The sequence below is a fragment of the Triturus cristatus genome, chromosome 2_1, assembly GCF_964204655.1.
Source record: "Triturus cristatus chromosome 2_1, aTriCri1.1, whole genome shotgun sequence".
In the NCBI taxonomy this organism is placed as follows: Eukaryota; Metazoa; Chordata; class Amphibia; order Caudata; family Salamandridae; genus Triturus; species Triturus cristatus.
Window position 1 is genome coordinate 1,126,714,060 of NC_140581.1, and position 24,012 is coordinate 1,126,738,071.

The window sequence follows — 24,012 nt, forward strand, 5'->3', positions numbered from 1 at the left end:
CCTAAAGCAAGCCAGGCCAACCCAATACTCCATCACCCAGACTGTGATCATACTCAGATGATAAAAGTGCACATTGTGAACAGCAAAAATCACTTGTTCATGAGCCATGACAAAGGTATGACATGAACAGAATGTGTCTGACAAAACCCACTCATGTGAAGTTGAAACAAACTAAGATGCTCCCTGGTGCCCCAACCAACACGGCCGGCTGAATAGGTCTGAGTACTGACTGGGGTTCTCATCTTAAGATCAACCGGTTCTTCATGTATACTGTAGTAACTTAGAATTTAGTTCAGAGGAAATGAGTGCCTTACTCATCCCCAAGAGACCACAGGAACATTCAGAGTACAGTTCAAGTTAAAAGAAGGTCTCTGTGTTGATATAGTGACCCTCTAGTTCTTTGACCTACGTGCAGTTTAGCTCATCTCACACCGGCTACCGCTTCGTAAGCCTCATTGATGGATAGAAGGCCAAGGCTTGAGAATTGAACCTTCTTCACACATTCTAATTCTGAATTTGAATTTTGAAACATGCATCAAATTAACAACTTGAGCACGAAACTGGGCACCAGTAGCAGCAAAGCTTTTTAATCTCAGTTTAATTACACAGTCAGCACAGATTCTACATCAAATGAGAAAAACTAAGAGCAATAAGAAATGAAAATAGGCATTTTGCTAACATTTTGCAGGTTTTCTTTATAAAAGAAGTCAAATAAGCACTGAAGCTCATCATCCTAGCTAAATATAGTGTTGCTGTCACCGATGGGATTGTAATAAGGTGATGTATGTGACTCAAAGTAATTATCCAGTCTGTCTACAATAACTTTACATGTTTACATATACTTTGTTTACATGTTATCCTCCCTAAATTTGAAATCTGTGAATAGAGTAGATTATATATGCATATTATATTATCTGATTATGAAAGAAAACAGTTAATTTAAAATTAATTCAGAAATGAGCTCCTAGAGTAAATTACTTAAAAACGGCTGCAAAACTGAAATGAGAGCATTTTGAAATTAAAGTATTGAAATATTATCCCACCTTCTTGAGTTGTTTTTTCAGTGGCAATCAAAGCATGCTTTTTATATCACTATAGTTTTTACATTTCTCTAAACAGGAAGAGATGGGTCTTTAATATAAAAGGGCCACATGCAAATGCCATTGGGATAGCTGGAAAAATACTCCCATAGACTTACTTACACTTATGCTCGGTTTAAAATGTCAACTTTTGAGAAATTCACAAAAAACTCACTTTTACTGCTGTCAAATTGCAACTGTCAGAGATTCCAAAGAGTACTCACAGTATTAATTTACACAAAAGCTGATGTATAGAAACAAATATCTACCTTCAAAATGTTTGTGAATATCTCCAAACATGGAAATGTATTGGTGTGCACCAATGTTTGCAGGTAGGCCTGCCGTGGAATTTTCACAAAGCTACCCATGTGATTAGATTTGCTCACATAGAAAGTCACCTTACTGATGGAATTTCAATGTGAGTAAATTCCGTTTATGAGAGCAAAATCTCACCTTACCTAAAAGTGAGGTTCAGGAAAGGGATTTTGCTCTTATAACTGCTAGTGTTAGCGCACTAAAGATTTACTCTATAATCAAACTCTAGATGATTTATTTTTCCCTTTCATTAACGGAACAATCTGGATATAATTTTCCTTATGAGGACCATTTTCAAGTGCCAAATGTATATTGCAACAATAAAGGGACTATGGCAATTCAGCCTAACCACAAATATAAAACCATCCCCAACAATATAAAATACTTGACATTTGGAGATAAAAAACAAGCGATGAAACACATCTTGAAGAACCAAGTTAAAGGAGGCAGGCCCAACGAGAAAGAGGAGCGCAATTAAATGAACAGACCGATTACACAGGCCTCTTTTAAATGAAAGACTACTTATTTATGGTTTCAGAACATAGGGCCGGATTAAAATGGTGGGGAGACCGCCACCGACAGGCTGTCTCCCCGCCATCTTAACCAACTTTACCGCCCGTCACATTTAGAAGCGGGTGGCTGTGTGGCGGTCGGAAAGACCACCCGCCACGGATCCGACGGGCTCAAGGAGCATCGGAGGCTGAGTAATACCTACAATGGTGGCGGGCACAGCCGTAGGCATTACTATGTTCCATTCCACCAGCCCTTTCTTGGCAGTGAACCTGCCATGAAAAGGCTGGCATAAAGGACATTGCCCTGGCCCACAGACACAGGACCTGGGGACACCTATGGTGCCCCCCTATATAACCCTACACCATGTGGCATGCACCGCATGGTGCCTGCCACATAGTGCAGGGATATGTGTGGAGTGTTTGTTTTGTACTGCGGCAGTTGCTGCAGAGTCCAGTACTCGCTGCAATACAAAACATGGACAATGCGACCGTAATGGTGGAAGTCACATCGTAATTTGCCCTGTCGGACCGCCACCTTGTAGGCGGGCGGTACCAAATGCGAAACGATGGTGGACGGACTGAAATGTGTCCGCCATCGTAATCGGGCCCATAGTTAGGGGGAAAAAAAAACAACCAAAATATGGGTGTATGTCTTTACAACGCACATCATTAACACACATATAACACCATCACTTTAACACTCAATTTTTTGGTATAGTATATATATATATATATATATATATATATATATATATATATAAAAAATTCACAGAAAAATCCAAAGGTTACACGCATGTTATAGTTCGGTTCAGATTTCACATGCACAAAACCATATACATTCTGCAGTTATAGTTAACTGAGCTAACTATAACTTACGCCCCCGCAATGCACTGCTTACGGCGTAATATATTACATCACTCAAGACCAGGTCAGGGACATCACTGAAGACATCTCAAATGACATCACTGATAACATCATCCAGTGATTTTCAGTGCTTTTTCAAAGTTTCTGAGTGTTAAACATATATACTACGGTGTCACAAAAGTTAAATTAGTTTACTTTGTGTACTAATGAGTGATTCTATTTTAAAACATATATAATGTGAGTGTCTTTGTAACTGTGCATCTCCGTGTGTGAGTGGGTGTGTCATTATCGCTCCGTCCGTGCTGCAGTCAGCAGCAGGGGCGGAGCTTTGCTCCCTTAAAAATCCTCTTCCAGACCGGAGGAGCGCTTTGCGTTCCAGCTCCAGCGAGTGTATCCTTCCTGTCCGGGTTTGCTCTCTGTCACATCCGGGTCACAGCGGCAGCATCCGCTTTCTCCAGCGCCTGGATCCTCATGTCAGGCTCTCCCTCTCGTTGCTCTCTGCAGACTCGCTTCCCTCAGTGGGGCCTCTTCTCATTCCAAACTCCAGAAATCTATACTATAGCGGTAATGCACTTGTGTGTGTATGGCAGACATCTGTGAGGGTGTAGCAAGCATATTCCCATCTGGAGAAAAACTTGTGGCAAACATGAGCATCTGCATTTCATTGGGGGCATTATATTCCTGATAGCATGAATCATTGAAGTCAGCATTTCTAACTCCTGAATTAGGGAGACGCTTTCTGTTTATTCCTTTCTGACTAAGACTAAGAGAGCAATCAGCACCATTATCTCCTGGAGCAAGGAGGTATTTTACTTTCAGTTCTTACTGACTGTTTGCTCCTCTACCAGCCCGCAACATGACCTCCTGAATATTAAGGAGATGAAGTTGGTTTAGCCTGCACTTTTTTGCACTGATTCATTTGAGTCAGCATTGATTATTTTTGGGCAAAGAGCTATTTTTCTTCATTACCTATACTGGTAAGCACTACTTATATTACATCATTACACCTTAAATTAATGTACCCTACGTGATTTTCTCTCTCTTTCTTGTTATGCAGAATTATTTGTTAGTTCCTGATTACACATTTTGGACACTAGTGGAAGAGGGGAACAAACCAGGTAGACATCCTTGATATATGTTTAGTGGTCATCTGTGGTTATGTTGGTGTTTCAGTATACCTTAGAGTAGGTTATTGATGATACTTTGTTTACAGGATCACCAAAGTCTACAGTGGCGTATCCTTGCTGCCCAGGTCATGCCGAGGGACCCTCTTCAGTTTTCTAATCCCCTTGTTTCCCCTCTTCCCCCACCTCACTGGTCCTGCTTTGACTTTGTTGGGAGAACTGGTGGTAGTGGGAAGTTGGGACCCGTTCATCGGTCTCCTATCTCTCGTTCGCGTGGAAACATCAGATGAGCCGTGATAGGGTGTGTGTGTGTGGCTGTATGGGTAAATAAGTGGGTGAGTAGCTGTATTGATGAGTACGTGACTGAGTATCTGTATGGGTGAGTGAGTGGTGTGTAAGTGGTGTATGGATGAGTGATTTGGGCATGTGAGAGAATATAGATGAGCGATTGGTTGTGGAAGTTTTTGTATAGGTGTGTGAGTGGCTATATGGGTGAGTAAGTGAGTGTTGAGAGAGGCTCTATGAGAGACTATCTGGTTGTCTCGGTGACTGTATACATGTGTTAGTATCTGTATGAGTAACTGAGTGGGTGTGTGAGTATCTGTATGGGTGAGTGACTGGTTGTGTGAGTACCTATACAAGTGAGTGAGTGAGGGGGTGTGTGAATGGCTCTATGCATAAGTATTTGTATGGGTTTGTGAATGGATAAGTGAGTGGTTGTGTGTGTGTACGAGATGTTACATGGGGGTGTGAGTGGTTCTGTGGATGATACCATCAGTGATGTCACTGACCATGTCAAGAGTGATGTAATAATTGAGGTCATACGCAGTGCATTGCAAGGACGTAAGTTATATTTAGCTCAGCTAACTATAACTGCTGAATTTCTATGGTTTTGTGCATGTGAAATCATTTTCCTAACTATAACATTTCTGTAGGCTTTGTTTTTTTCTGTGAATTTTTAAAACATTTTTAAATTCTATTTCTTAACTGTACTGTCCCTGTGACCTTTGTTTTCTTCAGCGAATTTCGAAGGTTTGTTTAATTGTATTTCCTAACTGTAACCTGTAACCTTTACCTGTAACCTTTAAGAGTGAGTGAGTGCATGAGTGTCTCACTGGGTATGTGAGTGGGTGGGTAAGTGTCTGAGTCAGTCTGTGAGTGGGTGTGTGAGTGCCTGAGCGGGTCGGTGAGTGTCTGAGTTGTTCTGTGAGTGGGTACATGAGTGCCTGAGCGGGTTCTACTCATTTTCTGCTCACTTATGACCTTTATTTTGTCTCTTTCTGCTTGATGCTGACCTTTATTTTTCCTCTTTCTTCTGACTATCTATTTTGCCTCTTTAAAGGTGTTGCTCACCTTTCGTTTGACTCTTCATGCTCATTTCTGATCTTTATTTGACGTCTTTCTGCTCAGTTCTGACCTTTATTTTGCATCTTTATACTTGTTTCTGATCTCTATTTTACCTTTCTGTTCATTGCTGACCTTTAGTTTGCCTAGTTCTTCTCATTGTTGACCTTTATTCTGCCTTTTTCTGCTCGTGTCTCACCTTTATTCTGCCTCTTTCTTCTCATTTCTCACCTTAATTCTGCCTCTTTCTGCTCATTCCTGACTGTTATTCTACCTCTTTCTGCTCATAGCTGACCTTCATTTTGCCTCTTTCTGGTAGTTTCTGATCTTTATTTTGCCTCTTTCTACTTGTTGCTGACCTTTAATTTGCCTTTCTGTTCATTTATAAACTCTACTTTGCCTTTCTTCTTGTTTCTGATCTCTATTTTGCCCCTTTCTGCTTGTTTCTGACCCTTATTTCGACTATTTCTGCTAATTTTTGATCTCTATGTTGCCTCTTTATGCTCATTGCTGACCTTTAGTCTGTCTCTTCCTGCTAATTTGACGTTTCTTTGGCCTCTTTCTGCTCGTTTCTGAACTTTATTTTGCCTCTCTCTGCTTATTTCTGACCCTTATTTAGCTTCTTTCTGCCCGTTTCTGAGCTCTATTTTGTCTCTTTCTTCTCTTTTCCCTGGGAACGTGGGGGGATCCTCAAGGCCGCAGTGGTCCCAGCCAGCTCCCCACCTCCTGTGTGTGCCGACATTGCTGCTGCACAGAGGGAGCGGCTAGAAAGGCAGCTCTCTCCGTGCAGGAGCAATCATTTCATCTGTTTTCCTGCCATGTCTCTTGGCTGAGAAAGGGATGCAACCTCCGCTTCCAGCAGGTGAGAGCATTCGATAGCCTCCGCCTGCTGAAACTGGAGTGTTCAAACAGTTATGTCCCAGGGTGAGCACCCTGGGTGATTGCAGGAGCCAGCCCTGGGGTGTGTCAGTCCCCAGGGCCATATGGCTCCAGGAGGGGGGGCGTCCGCTCCCACTCCATCTGCTCGGGACAGCCCCGGGGAGGTGGTGGGCCCTGGGCCATATAGAGCCTCGGACAGGGGCCACGCGGCTGCCTTCCATGTGTAAATCTTTGTATTTGGCCATGGGAAGGGGGAAGTCCCCCAGACCGGGGGACCGTGCGGGCCCTGTTCATTTAGTTTATTTAGCCCAAGAGGAGGTGGTAGTCCCCGGTGCTTCTAGAAGCCCTAGGAGGGGGCAGGTCGGTGGCCCCCCTTCCTTTTTATAAAAAAGCCCCGGGGAGGTGGTGGTCCCTGTGGCCCGGGAAGGTCCGCACCGCCCCGCAATATGTTTATGTAGACCCAGGGTGGTTGTGCTCCTGGGGCATAAAGATGAACCAACAGCTACCTTTCTGCCAAATTTGGTGTAATTCCATTCAGCAGTTCAGGCTGTAGTCATGTCAAGGGAGATTGTATGGAGAAAACGCATTTTGCGACCACCCCTTTTTTTCGGCCCCCACTTGTTGGATCACCCTGAAACTTTCAGTCAGCACTGATTTTGAATGCATCATGTGGAGTTTTGAAATGGCACCAAAATTATTGGTAAAACAAAAAACACTCTTCTATGGAAACAACGTCCTAACTATAACTACCTGCTGGCGACTGCCAGTAGGATGGATGGACACACACACTTACACAACCACTCCACATAGGGCATACACAACCACTCCACATAGGGCATACACATACATAGATATATATATATATATATATATATAGATATATATATATATAACATTACCTACTTGCGGTCGCCAGTAGGTAGTTATAGTTAGGACCTTGTTTCCATAGGAAAAGTGTTTTTTTTTTCCCAATAACTTTGGCGTCGCTTGACCAATCTTCGCAAATTTTTCAAAACTTATGGCCCGCTCCGGTCAGCTCCTATCTTGAAAGTTTCAGGGTGATTCGGCAAGCGGGGACCAAGAAAAAAGGGGGGTCCCAAAACGTATTTTCTCCATGTTAATCCCCTTAAGAAACTTTAGACACGGCTACAGCCCGAACTGCTGAACGGAATTACACAAAATTTGGCAAAAAGGTAGCCCTTGGTTCAGGAAGAGACCTTTTTGTTAAATGGTGTAAATCCGTTCAGTAGTTCCTGAGAAATTCAAAAAATAGAGGTCGGAAAATCAATTTCCAATAGGAAACTTTAGACACGGTTATAGCTTGAACTGCTTAACGGAATTACACCAAATTTGGCAAAAAGGTAGCCCTTGGTTCAGAAAGACCATGTCATGAGTGATGTAATATGTGACCTCATCCGCAGTGCATTGCGGGGGCGCGAGTTATAGTTAGCTGAATTAACTATAACGGGGGAATTTCTCTGGTTTTGTATGAGTGAAATGTCCTACTAACTATAACTTTCCCTAAAACCTATGTTTTTTTCAGTGAATTTCTTAGGTTTTTTAAATGCTAATTTCTAACTATAACTTGCCTGAAAACTATGATTTTTTCAGTGATGGCATAAATATATACATGTATTTGTGTGTGTGTGTGTGTATATATATATATATATATATACACACACACACACACACACACACACTTACACATATATTTATTTTACTTATTTTTTATTTTATATATTTATATAGAGCACTACTACCCGGGGGCATCTAGGCCCTTGGCAACTAAACAGAGGAACACATCATGGTTTGGCTGAGGGCTCTGTGACTGAAGCAGGCTATAAGGTATATAGCCAAGTCTTTAGGCCCTTTCTGAAGGAGAGGAGGTCTGGGGAATTTTTAAGTTTTACTGGTAGCTCATTCCACCATCTAGTTGTGATGGTTATAAAGCTTTCCCCGCCCCATCTCTGGAGTCAAAAATTCAGTTCTTTCATCAGCTTCAGGGAGGCGTTCTAAAGGGTGCGTGGTGAGATATGCTATTGGAAGCGATTTGTCAGATAGACGGGACCTAGATTATGTAGCGCTTTGAAGGCGATACAGAGTGACGAACTTAATTCGCTTCTCCATAGGTAACCAGTGATAAGTGTTAAGGGCATGTTTGGCTGATAAATATTTGGGTATGCCAAAGAGCAACCAAGCTGCAGAGTTTTGAAGTACCTGCAGTTTCACCAGTACTGCTTTGTTTGCCCCAACCAGAAGCCCGTTACAATAATCGAGCTTAGACAGAACCAGTGCTACCACCACTGTTTTCTGTAGTTCTAGTGGTATAAACGGAAAGATTTTCCTCAGAAGGTAGATGAGGAGAGCATCTTTACACGATGGGAAAAGGATAAAGTGGTGTCAAAAATTACCCCAAGATTTTTGGCCTTGGTTGCTGGTATAGGAAGAGTTCACAGCTCCGCCGGCAACCATTCAGTGGACCAGCAGGATGAATTTCTACCAAAAAGTAGGACTTTGGTTTAATTTGAATTTAATTTAAGGCACTTCTCCGCCATCCAGCTACTTACATGTCTCATACATTCGGGTAAGTTGTGGGCTGTGTTGAAATTTTTACTCAAGATAGACACAATGATCTGTATGTCATCTGCGTATGACACCAGCTCAAAGCCGTGAGTTTTGATCAATTGGGCAGAGGTGTGACCTATACATTAAATAGGGTAGGGCTCAAGGATGAGCCCTGTGGCACCCCACAAGGAGCCTAAAGCAGTGTGACTTGAGACCCTCCACTTCCACAAATTGTTCCCGATTTGACAAAAAGGACATGAGAAGTGCAAGGGCTGAGCCTGCTATCACTATTTCTTGAAGGCTGCTTGTTAGGATACAATGATCTACCGTATCGAAAGCAGCCGACAGGTCCAACGAGATCAGGGGTGACGAGCTACCTTCATCAACCGTCCGTCTGCCCTCTTCTGTTGCTGTAATCAAGGCCAGTTCAGTACTATGCTTACTCCTGAAGCCATTCTGAGTTGGGTCCAAGATGCAATAGAATAGACCTTTTTTCCCACATTTCTGGAAAAATATATATTTATACACACACACAAAAACATGTATATATTTATGCCCTATGTGGTGTGTGTGTGTCATAAATATATAAATGTATTTGTGCATACACACGTATATGCACAAATAATTGTATATAGAGTGTGTTTTTTCATTTAAGGTTAAAGTAACGCAATAGGTAAATTTATCAGTGACAACGTTAACATTTTAAACAATAAAAAAATAGAAATTCACAAGTTATGGTTAGCAGTGCAAACTAAAATTTGAGCCCCCACCATGCACAGCTTATGGCTTCACATATGAAATCACTCGTGACATATTCAATTACATCATTTATGACATAAATAATAAGATCACCCTTGGGGGTGGGCTATCTGGGGCCTCTAATGGCTTGGGGAGGGGGCCACGCAGCCCCCACCCCATTCTAAACAGAACCCCGGGGCTAGGCTCCCCAGGGCTGATACTAAATAAATGAGGCCCACCCGCCATTTTCTTTGTCTCAATCCAGCGAGAGTCTTGGTAATACGCCGCATTTTTGCCTTTTGTTTTCTTTTTGGCACAGGGGAGGGGTCCCTCTGAGGTCCCCCCCTGGGGCCTAGGTGGTCAGGGTATCCCCACTGTGCCCCATATATATTTTTTTCGAAAGACTTCAGGACAGGGGACTAAGTCTCTGAGTTTAGTTAGAAATCACCTCAATGCACCACCTTGTGAGAGCTGTGTCTGATAATCCTACTCCTGAGGTGAGAATGTTGTATTACAGAGACTAGGTCGTATATTCTATTGAATTATATTTGGCACTGTATGTAAATTACCAGCACAATAAAAAGCTATTTGTAAAAGCGGTAAGTTACCTCTTGTTTTAAACTGTCAGGATCGTTTTCACTTTTACCAAGATAGTCTCCATTATGATGCCCTAAAAAGAATGAATGAAGAATGAATAAATAAATAAATGCAATGAGAAATTTAAATGCCAATGTTCAGACAGTAATTTTGGAACACAATTTTAGCTCAATTGGAAATAATTTCTACTAAATTTCCATTTAATGCAAAGATGACTTTGACAGCAAGCCAATGCTTTTTTTATCTCTTATTTAAGGAAACCTTGTTAAATCATCATTGCCATTTTGATTGTCACAATGTATTGCAGAAGAACTTGCCTATAGCTATTCTGGCAGCTCACACATGGAGTTGTCTGATTTGTGAGAAAGGTTTAATATTGCCACCGCCAGTCAATACGCCAGTCTGAAAATTACACCATTAATGCAGCAAGACACATAATAAAAGGCCTTTTACAAAAGTTAACCATAAGGGAACACTGTCACACCATATCCAATCAAAAATGGCCGGGTACCAGCATTTTTGTCAAGACTGGCATTAGATTATAAAAGCGTCATGTCTAATAAAATTATAAAGATGTGTGCAGTGAACATGACCCCACAACAGTTGGGCACTCACTAGCTTGTCTATCAAAGATAGTGTCTCAAAGCAGCTTTCATCGTTTCAGAATGTCAGCTGTACACCACTCAAAAATGTGAACTTTGGTTAGGAGGCTTTACTATGTAAACACTCCTGTGCTATGTTTAGGAGAAATTAATAGAGTTCTTTTTCATGATATTGTGGCAGAGGTAGAAAATGTTCCAGTATATAAAAATCCCACAGTGGTGGAAGTCGCAGGATGGAATAGAATGCCATGAAGAGTGGTGGTGAAGGTGTGTTGCTGCATATACTACTGGATTTATGCCTCTAGGATCATGCCCCTAGCAATTACCCAGAGCTTTTAAGTGTGTGCTGCTGGCTGGGAACCTGCTGCAGGCCCTCTGCTATGAAAGAGCCTTGAATATTAGAGGGTCTTTCTGAGTAATATTGAAAGCTACAGAATCAAGGAGAAAGTGGATTTTATGCAGACCAGAATTACACAACTACAGATGTAGACCTACTACCCTTTCACATATTAGCAACAAGCAAATGCAAAAGTTTGTAAATACACAATACCAAGCCATCTTTAAAGCCCAGAAAACATACCTTTCTTGTGTAATCTTTGTGGGAACGAGACCATAAATTTTAAAGACATCTCGAAGCACCGTTCCTAATACCATAAGCACCTGGAGGACTTCTGCCTCACTTCCTTCTAAATAATCTTGCCAATCTAGAACACATCACTCTACCATTCTGCAACTTTAGCCTATTCAAATATCTATTATGCTACTCTTCTTTCGATAGTCCCAACTTCTTTTCTCTGCCTTAAGATTGAAACAAAGCCTATGAAGCCATACTTCTTTATCATTCACATATATAAGCCACATCATGTGCATTCATGTAACAATAGCAATGACAGGGTTTCCTAAAATAGCATCCATTAAGATTAAGAAATTATTTCAAATCAGTGAATCAATCCTCAGTATTATTTTCAGTATTATAAAACTGCAAATTACATGAGCTCACAACTTATCCTACCAGGTGGCATTGTTATTAACAAATAGATGCTAGAAAAAGCTTCTGCTATACACATCCAAAACTTGGAAAACACCTTTTCACTGCTATACCTCCACTATCAGGGACTCATAGTTATCCTCCAGTTAATTTTACACACTTTAAATTAGGAATAACACCATTAACATATTCACTATTGTATACCACTGCACTGCAAAATCTACATTTCCTGGTCTTCTTACACCTTGACTTCGCTCTACAAGTGCAAGCCTCACTAGGAGATGTCTGCATGTGGGTCAACAACAGTTCTGAGACTTCACTAACAAATCAAATTCAATCAATTACTCTGCTGGACAAATGAGAAGAGGTGCACTGTCCAATGTAAAAAGTAGGTCTCACGGAGTCCTTTTTTCACCAATGATGGGTACATATCTAATCCACATCCTGTTGAACATGTTTGAACCAATTATTTATGTGTCTTTTTTCATTAAGACATATTTGCGATGGTCTCTCAGTTATCCAACCCTGACAGAGTAACAGTAAAAATACCTCCAACTCAGTCTTTTTGCAGCGCGCTTAATTCCTTCTTTATTGCCAAAATGATCGTCATTAAAGCCAGTGTACCTCCTAGTCCCCTTCCTGGTAATCAGTTGGTTACACCCAGGAATCCTCATTCCTTGACTGAGTTACCCATAATCGTCAAGCAACTCTTTCTTAACCTGTGGATAGCTCTGATAGCTGTTCCCCTTAAGTCTTGAAGGAAGCATTTCACACACTCTCGGACCCTGCTATCTCTTTACTTAAAGAATCAACTGTAACCCACTCAGTAAGAAAACTGGTGCAGATCCACTTGTCCTTACTAATTATCATCCCATCTCATTACTCCCTTTCCTGGCCAAAGTGTTAGAAGCCCACATCGCCAACTTCCTCTACTCTTTTGTCGAGCAATCTCAATTACTCGATTCTCATCAAGCCGGCTTCCCTCCTTTTTTATTGTATAGAGGCAGTAGTTCGGACTGTGCTGGATGAAATGAGGAAAGAGGCTGACAGAGGCACCACACAGGCAATAGTGCTCCTTGATTAATCCACGGCCTTTGACACGGCCGACCATGAACTCCTGGTGGATTATGTCAGGGCAGCGGATGTCTAGGGATCAGCATTTGAATGGTGTGCGTCCTTCCTGAACGGACACTCCCAATCGGTTCAACTCACTCAATATAGGTCTCCCAAAGTCTAACTGACCTGCGGTGTGCCTCAGAGATCATCTCTATCCTCGCACCTGTACAATCTGTATATTCTTCCGCTGGTACAGTCCCTGAGGATAATGAATGTGTGCACTTTTAACTATGCCGATGATATGCAACTAATTTTAACAATCAACATTACTCCTGACTCAATTTCGAATATCCAAACAACAATGCTATTTATATGCAACTGAATGAATAGAAACCATTTAAAAATAAATCCAGACAAGACAGATCTTTTCCTAGTCGGAGGCTCTCAAAACCCATGCAACTCCAATTTTTGGCCTGCTGAGCTGCCCCCCCCCCACCCTCTACCTCAGTGAAGAGCCTTGGAGTCATTATTGATAATAATTTCTCTATGAAGCCTCAGATAGGGTCTGTAGTATCCACCTGCTTCTTCCAGCTTTCAGGTTGTTCTTTCACTAGTCATTTTCCATATTGCCTATGCAAACTCCCTCTATTTCGGCCTCTCTGAATATTTAACAAAAATATTGCAACTGGTACAACACCAGGCAGCCAGACTGACCTACCAACAACCAAGAAGGAGCCACATCACTCCCCTCATGAGGAAACTGTACTGGTTGCTAGTAAAACAGCGCACTGCATTTAAGTAAGGGTGTTTCATCTTCAAATTCCTGCACAGCACCTGCCCTGAATTCATCCTTAAACGCATCCATTGGCATAACCACGTTCGTAACCTGAGGTCTTCATACCTCGACCTCCAGGTCAGCCCCCCTTTTAAAAAGAAGAAGCTAGACGGAGCCAGATTCTCTGTTCTGGCCCCTCCGAACATCAGATCGTCCCATGCTATCTTAGAGTCAGACAACTCTTGAAAAGATGGCTGATCTCCCAAGCATATGAATGAATCAATGAGCCGCATGCTCTTCCCTCTATTCAGCGCCAAGAAACCGCATGGTGTATGTGCGCTCTATAAATAATTTTAACTTAACATAACAGCATACACAATTAGGCTCCCCACCATTGATAGATTACAGCCAGCTACAGCTCTCAAATATAGAAAGTAAACTCTCATTCTTTAGACAAGAAAAATGTAAAGATGAGCTTAAAACAACACTTAGTCAAAATTACTCCTTAACAATGATCAGAGCTTAGACAATTTCTATGAACTACTGGGTCACATCCCAAGCGTTCTTCTCAGGAATCAGACTGTTACATCATTCCCTCAAAATATATAACATTCTCGGCCGTTGAGTGAACTAACCACAATACAAAGCCTGGGACACAATTTGGAACATGTTAGAAAACGCTCTAACGTCCACAAAGAAACACTGCTTTCCTGCATAAACTTCAGAGGTTACAAAAAAACTAATTAAGACAAAAATCATTCGCCTGTTGCCAACCTATATCTGAATCCAAAAATATATCCTCTGACCATCTCTAAATAAAGAAACAATTATCTTGCTCCAATCATGTCAAGAATTCTGCAAAAATAAACAAATCACTTCCACTCAAACAAGATCATACTCATTAGTTAAAAACTAAAAACTCAATCAAAACCCCTAGCCTAATAATAACCTTGAAGTTAAAAATTACAAACCAGTAATGTAAACACATTTTAGCCAGCCAGCTACAATAGAAAAAATTGTAATGGTAATGAACAAGAAGAAATGCTTCTACTAACCACTGGATATTTCCCTTCCTCATTATAAAAACACAAGCCTTGGTGCTAGCTGCCTCTTCCTGCAAGATACAATAAATTGTACATCTCAGTTCAGTAAGGACTTTTCCTCTTAGCTGTGGATGTAATTAATTGTTTCTGTAAAAGGAGCAAACATTATTACATTGAGTCTTTTAAACATGGACCTATCGCTGGCTTCCATACTCTAGCTAAAGTCATGCTTCTTATTTCCATTATTTAGGTGCTTTTGCTCACTAATTTGTTATGCATAATCCAACCACTAAATTTATACATGAACAAAATGCATATCATTTGACTCGACATAAACATTGATACACTCAGAATGACGCATTAGGTATCAAAGCAGTTGCCTCATAGGTGAGCTGCAACTGGATATAAAGATCTGTCATTTGAACAGTAAAGACAAAAACCATGCCACAATAGTGCTTCAGTAAATGCCAAATGCCAGTCCAACTTCAGCTTGTACCTATACAAATTAAGGGTTGGTATTTAACTTATCTGCAATTAACAGCAAATTTGATAAGTGCCTCAAATTTGGCAGTACTATCGGTACACATCTGTGAGTCAACAAATTAGTATGTCTTTAAGAAAAGGCTAGATAGTTGTGCAATGGCTTCATCAAATCCAGATTAGGTTTTTATCAACTTGAAACCAAAATGTCACCAGTTTTCCATACAATTTACACCTAAATAATGAATTGCTTGATAAGCTGCATCTTAAGGCTTTTGTTGTTGATGCATACCAGCTTTAACCCAGTAAAATATAGACAGAAATCATAAAAGATAGCTGTATAACAAATATTTGTATTGAATGTAAAACCTTTTTACAAGAAACAGGCGAAGCAGATAAAACGGTTTAGTTTGAGGAATATCTGTATCTGCAAAATAATAACCTCAATTGTGTGGAAGTTCAGAAAATGGGTAGCAAACATGTGGCCCAAGTTATCAACAAGTCATAAGGGAAGAGAGTCAATAATCAAAATACATAAAAGGGAGATGAAGCAAATAAACATTCAAACACCAAAAAGGGGGAAACACATCAAGAATCCAATGTTTACTCAGCAGAGAGGCTTCGACAATTAAAGATATTAATCAAGGGTCACAAGAAGATGCTCTCATGCACCCTAAAGGAATATTTATTCATGGAAATAAATAGTGACTGTATTGAACTTGCTGCCATCGAAAGTGGTGTAAAAACACTGATAAATGAATAAAAAAAGTTTACTTGACTATTAACCTCCTCAAACCTACTGTTGATTCTACTTTTTACCACTAAACTTCATCACAGCGACACTGAGAATATCCAACTATTTGTATCAAAGTGGATACCTGGTCAATTATTTTTCCCCAGTTCCTTCCAGATATAATGAAAATAGGCAAAACCACCCCAATCTCAGTTCGTTAAAACTGGAAGTCACTTTCTGAGGGTGCTACAATGCCCTGTACTTGTACCATCAGCAATATTGCTCGATGTTTGAGGGGTGTGGGTCTATCTATCACCATCGTGCAGATGACAAATGACCCGATTTAAAATCTTTGTCCATTAATAATATACTGGCCTTTTTCACTAACCTCACCAAACTCCAAGCAGAAATGACCTACACCTTTTTGCTGCTGGACTCCCTAGAAAGTGGAGCATCTTTTGTTATCCCTAGATATTAAGAACACAGTTGATCAAATGCTCCTATTGAACTGACAGTAAAAGACCATATTGTCTATTGTCCCTATTCCCGGCAGAGAGAACGTTAGGCTTTAATCTGGACTTTTCTCTGTCACTACTTCCTCACATAAACAAACTGGAGAAAGCCAACAATTTTCCTTCACCCTAAAAATATAAAACAAAAAATAATAAATAATAAATATATGCTGTCACCTGTCTACCTACGAATGTCAGCCCAGTTAAAAAACAAAACCACGATGGGCAGGCAAAAACTTGTTTGATAAGTCATCCAAGAAAATTGCTGACTAAGAGTTTTCATACCAACTGTGGTTGTTCTCCTAAATCATACCAATTTGTATTAACTAGTGATATGCATCGCTGCATTTTTGCTTAATTTGAAGGTCATGCCCGGCTTGAACCACTAATGGGATAGAAGCTTTTCTTCACATTGGCACAAGAACATGTATTTTACTGCATGTGAGAGAAAATGCTTACACTGCTTACCATTGACTTTGGAAGGCAAATCTGACTTCAGATAAATGTTTGGAACAACAGGATGACCATCTCTGTAAGACAAAAAATAAATGCATTTTAGTTTTCATTTCTGAAAGGTAAAGATAAATATAAATGAGCAAATCTGAACTTTTAAAAGTAATTAGTAATTTGATTTAACTTTCATGTCATATTAACAGACTGTACACCTCCTGCAATTGTAATTCGCATAGAAAACTAAAATGCCATGAAAGATGATAATTATTCTCTATACATATTAACAGATGACAACACAGTAAACAATTTAAACATAGAATATAAATAATTGTAGGGAGAGCAAAGCTGCTTCCTTTTCTCATAGTTCAAGAGTAGCATGACACAACTATAATTGAATTCTGCTTGAAACAAAATACATGTGAATATAAAACCGTACTAATATTTTTATATGCCACAAGTACATTTTTAGGAATAGAAAGTCCTACATGATTTAAGAAATGGTACAAAACAAAGTAAGCTGCACTGCTGCAGAAGGAATTTGCATTTGGAACTTATACAATACTAGCCCTGAAGAATCCAAGTATGTGCCTGGCAGAGGAAAAGGACATCAGTCTACATTAACAGAGGATCACTCCACAGTGTCTGCCATCTATCAAATATCCAATTTCAGCACATCTTCTCACGATAAACACGTTTTCCTACTTTTATCCTACTCAACCTCTCTGCCAACTTTGATACAGGTGACCATATTATACTCCTAACCTTGATACCAACGGAGCAGTGCTCTCCTGGTACTGTTCATACCTTACCAACTGATCATAGTTTATTTTCTGGCACTCAGCTATCTCTGCCCTTCACGCACTTTCCAGGATTGGGGGAGATCAGTCCTGAAATCAACTTCAATACCATGAATTGCAAAAAGGTATTCCATCAACTCAGAACTTTCATGCCTTTCACTGAGACTTTCACCCACTTCAATTTGCTTGTAATCTACTTAAAATCCAAAGAATCTACCTCATTTGACCAATCATTCAGGCGAAACACACACATATATGCTTATAACATATTGCACTGACATATCACCCTTCGGCCTAAAACCCTTTCTGTCAATAGGGTGGCTCACCAGTTAATATACATCAATATTCAATTTTTTGTTTCTGGTCCGCTATCTATTCTCCACGTATCACTCTATGCCATTACCACTTTGCTGCCTGTAAATCTCCATCTCTACATCCGATCACTCGCCCTCCTGGGAAAGAAACTGGGCCATGTTTGGAAATTCTTGAATTCAGTTCTTTAAATTCACCATCCAGCCAGCACCGTGCAGTAAAGAATGGTCCGTGACTCATTCAAAGGGAACTTGATTCAAATCTGTATAATCTGTGCTGTGTATACACCCCTAGGTGTGGTAACATCCAAAATACTCAAAGATATGGGCCCCGCTGGGATGTTACCACACCTAGGGGTGAGGAAGCCACGTTCTGGCTCCTGTGCAATTGGCTACTCCAGCCTCTGCCCCTACTACCAGAGCATGGTCGTGTGACCGTATTCATCGGCCCACCTTGGATCTTCGACACACCTGTGATGCCAGCCTGGCACCAGGATTAGGTCAGTGTCTCCACTACACCCTTACCTTCACTACCTGGAGTACCGTAGCGCCCTAGTAATTTTATACTCTCTACCCCCAGGTTGCTTTACCCCGTCCTGAAGAAGACTCGCAGCAGAGGTTCTAAAATACCCTTCTTGCATTAGCCGAGTCGAAACTTCGACGCTCTCCACCTGTACGAGGCCTGTACCTGTCACCCAGTCCTTCATTTTGAAAATGCATTGATGCATGTTTGATTTGAATACATTATTGTAAAAACATGTTCTATATTGGACAGGTCTCTCAATACTGGTCTTCTTTACCAGTCTGTTGTTAAAATTATTTGAATTGTCTATTTCTAAACCTGTGATCTTCACTTTCACCTGCCACACACGAGCACGTCCTAAATCCCCCCTTTCCCTTTTTTCCCCTAATGCAACCTATTATCATATGTATAAAATTGTGATTTGAGTCTAACATGTAGAATAAATGAATTGCAGAAGAAATTTGCTTATTTTGGCGCTTTCTTGTTTTTTAAATCAGTGGAGGCATTATAATATATTTTGATTGCATAAGCGTAGTGGCTTCCACATGGGATTAAATGCCAGTGTTGTAGTTTATACATAACACAGATTATACAGATTTGAATCAAGTTCCCTTTGAAAGAGTCACGGACCATTCTTTACATTCCCGCATTGTACCCAGGTCTGGTGATGATTTTTGGGTTACCACATTATATATAATGCACAGTAGGCAACATTTTCTAAATCAATGATTGTTCCACTTATCCCACGAGGCATTGTCCCAGCATCTTATATGCATGTGTTGTGTTTTATTGTGTTTTTTTAATTGCGTACAATTCTGGTGTATTTTCTTCACTTGGATGTGCACACGTAAAATAATAGCGATATGTTTAAAAGAAAGGAAGGTATGTGCATACAGCCGGAGGGCTGTGCAGTTTTAATTTCCACTTTTATTTTCACAGATTTGCTGAATAATTGCAGATCAATGGAATTACCAATTAGGTGGTAATTGTATATATTTCATTGAGCATGCAAATTGTGTGCATATTTTTTAAAAAACAGCAGGCGTGGGACCAGGGAGTTAGTTTCCCTAGGTCCTGATGAAAAGCTGATTGGGGCACGGCTTGAAGCATGTTGACATTGTAAGAAAGCAGACTCATAATTTCTTCTCTCCTACTTTCCCCTTTTTAAGCATATCGACTAGGGGTCAGATTAAATAGGTCATACTCACTAGCTAGGTATTTTTAGACTACACCCAACACACAACCCCCTCACTCCTATTTTTCAACATCTTCTTTACCATTATATAGTCAGAAAAGTGCTCCCCCTTAGTTTGTAGGTCGCAGGATGCCTCGTTCCAGAGTGGAACGGGATGAACCCAATGATGAAGCATGCAACCAAGGGGGTAAGCCTGGCAGGTGAGGGTTTCACAAGAAAACCTTTGTTTTCTCCAGTGGAGGGTCGATTTTCTGGACATAGCTGAGTCCCATATTTGTAATGTATAGTGTTTCGTCTCACTCCCTCTTGTTTTTGGTACAGGTAAGTGCAGCGTGCAGCGGCGGGAGTTTCTTCAATCAATATCGGAAATTGCGTTTTCATTTTGAGCAACCCACAAAGGTTGAAAAGCACTTTAAAACACTACAGTTGCCCATCATGACTGAGGTTACTGGCCTAACTTTGTCAGATGAAGAAGTGGGGAGAATTCTTGTAACAATTTCTCCTTTTGAAGGAATGGTAATATGGATACGGGTACAGACAACATCAACTTTGATGAATTGACCGAGTTGAAGATGTCTCAGATTAAAACCATGATACATGGCATAATGATGACGGAATATTTACGAGTCAACGAAGCACCCGCCGTCTTATAGTATGAAATGAACTATTCATATTTCAACATGATAAGGCTTTCAAAAAAGACTGATCCTTGATATCTTGGCACTGTACAAGGGGCTGGCTAGTTCTCATTATAAAAACAGCGGCCCGCCTATCACAAGGACTCAATCTGCATCCAGCCTCAAGAAAAGGCTGGATAAACCTAATCAAACCATGAATAATTTTGAGGCAACACTGAACTAGCCTAAATTTCAGAATGTCAAAAAAGATGGTAACAACTTCACACCCAAACGGGTTTACCCATATACTAAGGACAATTACAGCATTTCAGGACAGAACTCTGGTTACAAGACTGACACAGATGCTTCCGAAACGGGTTCCAACAGTTCAAGTACAGGTAGAAATGAGAACTGTAGGGGAAGGAGAAACTACAGAAGGGTGCCAGGACAGGGATATGGACAAGTAAGGGGCTTGAGCCTGTACAATGGCCCTCTGGCTTTCCCTACACCATTCTATTGTTGCCACCCGCCTCCGCCAATGCACCAACAACCACCAAAGTACTGGGGACCATCGCAGGGTCCATACCCAAATTACTCTTACAATCAACAAAAGGTTTTTTAAGGGCGGGGTCAGGGATGCCAGTGAAGCAGAATGAAGAGGGGGAATCAGATCAAATGGGCCCCCACACCAGAACAAGCCAGGGTGACAACTAGGAGCATGGTCAAGGATGCACCCACAGATATGAACAACCAGGCAGGCCCGGGCCACCGACTAGCCTAGTGGTGAATCTTACTGGCAAAGTCCTCTCAACCCCACAGATGAGAGTACCAGAGAAAGGTTTAGGTTTTGTCCCCATAGCCAGTTTTGATAAATTCAAGTTAAGCTGTGAGGTGAACAAATTCATCAGAAAGATCAAACGGATGGCTTTTTTCGCAAGAAAACCTCCACAAGATGAGGAACAAGGGGACACAGGTTTACAAGTGAAATCCTCTTTTACCCCACCCGCCTCCACTATTCCAGTGGAAATTCTCACCTTTGGGAAGGCAGTTCTCAAGGAAATTGGAGATAATTACCCAAGAACCATGCAGGTATTTCACAACACCACCACAGAAGAGAAGGTAGCAATACACCAATTGGCTAGTGACAGTGACGTCAGTGACGTGGTTATTAAACCAGCGGATACAGGTGGTGCAACAGTCCTTCAGTCTGCTGAGTCATATAGAAGGGAATGTCTCAGACTTCTAGGAGACATGAGAAATTATAAACTCTTGACTATGTACCCAACAGAATTTCGAAGGTTACAGATAGCACAGATGACCGAACAGGCTCTAGCACACAACTGGATCACAAGAAAAAAGGCTGAATTCCTACAGAGTAGGAACTCGACTATCCCCTACTTTTACACCATCCCAAAAATCCATAAAACTTTGGATAACTCACCCGGGAGACCAATAGTGTCAGGGATAGGCTCTATCCTAGAACCTCTGCCCAATTCTGCAGATGCCTTTTTAGGACCGATAGTCCAGAAGACCAACACATACCTGAAGGACACAAAAGCAGTACTCTTCCAGTTGAAAGAGATTCAATATAAACCTGATATACTCATACTTATGGGTTTGGACTTTGAAAGCCTCCCACATTTTGAAACCCTTAACATAATCGAAGAAGTCCTCTTTGAAGATGAATGGGGTTTCCAGACTCCGAGGAATATTGTGATGGCATGTTGCAAGTGGGTCCTCAATCAGAACTTCTTCAGGTTTGAGGATATACTCTATTTACAACAACACAGGACTAGTATGGGAAGCACCTTTGCACCTTGTGAGGCTGGTCTCTATGTACATCATTTCGAAACACATAAGATCATTGACGCCAAGAATTCCTTCTTGAAACATATAAGGTTGTGGAAAAGATACATTGACGATGTTCTGGTTATCTGGGAGGGTAACGAAGTGACAGCAAACAATTCCTTAGGATAGCTAAATAAACAGAATGAATTTCTAAAATTCACCCACACCATGAGCAAACAAGAAATGGTATTCCTTGACTCGAATATAGAAGTGGACCATGGGTTTCTTAAAACCACTCACTATGAGAAACCCAGTGCAAAAAACTGCCTCATTATAGGACAGTTTTCATTCTAGGGAGAACCTTCCATTCGGGCAGTTATTGAGACAGAGGAGGAACTGTTCCGCTTTACGCCATTACAAAACACAAGCAGACAACCTTGCAACCAAACTAGAAGCTAGAAAATATACACACAAATTGTTATCCCGAGTTAAAAAACGAGCACAAAATAATAATAGGGATGCCCTCTTGGAAACATCACCACAAAAGGACATGGAGAAATGACCAATATGCATCACCACTTTTAACATAGCATTCAACATGGTGACAAAAATCATCAATAAGCATCGGCATATTCTGAATAGTGGGTCCCTATCAATACCACGGCCCATGCTTTCCCACAAACACGGAAAAAATCTCAAAGACCTGTTTGTACACGTCACAGGAAAAGACAGATTACCATTACATCATTAGAGAGTACCATAACACCGGTCATGGGTCATTACCCATGTGGTAGCTGCTGTTTCTGCCCTCTGACAAAACTAATAATCATATGGCCTGGTAATTGAAAACTTCCCCAACTGCAACACAAAAAGAGTGGTATACTTGATAACCTGTCCGTGTAACCTACAGTAGGTAGGTATGACAAACAGAAAAATAAAAATGAGAATATGCAAACATCGCAGCAATCTGAGGTGTGGCAGTGCAACCACTAAAAATGTCAATCCACAACCTAGAGAAAAAACATACAGTACGGGATTACCAAAGGGTCATCCTGGAACACATACACCACATGGTGGATTCGGACTCAAGACTGTATGAAAGGGAACAGCGGTGGGTCTTTAGACTTAAGACTCATACAGATGGCTTGAACGATAATATACCGTGGGACCAATTCATGAGATAAAAGCTAAGCCTCTGGATAATGTAACCCCACGGACCATTTTCATACATTGCGGAGGCTTTTGTGGACTTTGTGCATACCGGTATGTCCACAACAGGGTCTAAGTCATGAGTGTTCCTCCTTATCTTTTCAACCTCATCTCCATGTCATCATTGTTTCTAATAATCTTTTTGTAATTATGCCTCATAATATTTTGGGACTATTTTGATAGACAAACAATGGAGGTACTCCTGAGGCACCAATACCACGAAGTATCAACAGACTCATTCCCCTGTATTAATCTGGCAACTGTGGATACAAGTTCCATCCCCATATCCAGGCTACTCTTCCGTTAATCCTCTACTATACCCTTCAGTAACATAGAATAGGAGAATCTATTTTTTTCTAGATGCTTGGAAATTCTGGCCATACAATCCCCCACAGACTAATGGAACCGCACAAGAGGTTCCATCAAGACCGCCATTTTGCTCCTTGATGCGTGGTCTAGTTCTTTTTCCAGCGCAAGGATGTAGCGTTCAGACACCCAGTTTTCTGATTTAGTCAAGCGGCATCTACTGCTTGAGTATAATGCGGTCCCTGGTGGTGCACTTGAATAGGTTAGAAGGCAGAGATAGAGCTTTGGAGTGGTAAGCACGGCACTCGACTTTCCCCAGAGTTTTTGGGTGGGTATGATTTTCCCCTATTCTGACTGTAAATATTCTTCACTGAGTGAGACTACAAGCTCCCCCCCTCCCCGAGGAACCACGAGGCACTGTTTTATATGTATGTGTTGTGGGTTTCTTTTGCATACAATTCTGATGTATTTTCTTTTGACCAAAGAGTGTATGACTTATTTATGAAGTTCCTTTTTGGAGCTACACTAGATGTGTCCACATAATACTTTGATTTCACATTTCTTCACTTGGAGGTGCACACGTAAAATAATATTGAAATGCTTCAAA

General features: G+C 40.9%; 1 protein-coding gene across 8 annotated transcripts in view; it reads right to left on the reverse strand.

The window, feature by feature from the left end:
* Window positions 1-24,012, reverse strand: part of PTPN13 (protein tyrosine phosphatase non-receptor type 13) — an 830,096-nt gene that overhangs the window by 162,132 nt on the left and 643,952 nt on the right. For all 8 annotated transcript variants that reach the window (XM_085636547.1, XM_085636545.1, XM_085636546.1 and 5 more), the window contains 2 exons: window positions 16,675-16,736; window positions 10,029-10,090 (listed from right to left, as the gene is read on the reverse strand). In XM_085636547.1, the coding sequence (XP_085492673.1) occupies window positions 10,029-10,090; window positions 16,675-16,736 (124 nt within the window). The remainder of the gene's footprint in view (window positions 1-10,028; window positions 10,091-16,674; window positions 16,737-24,012) is intronic.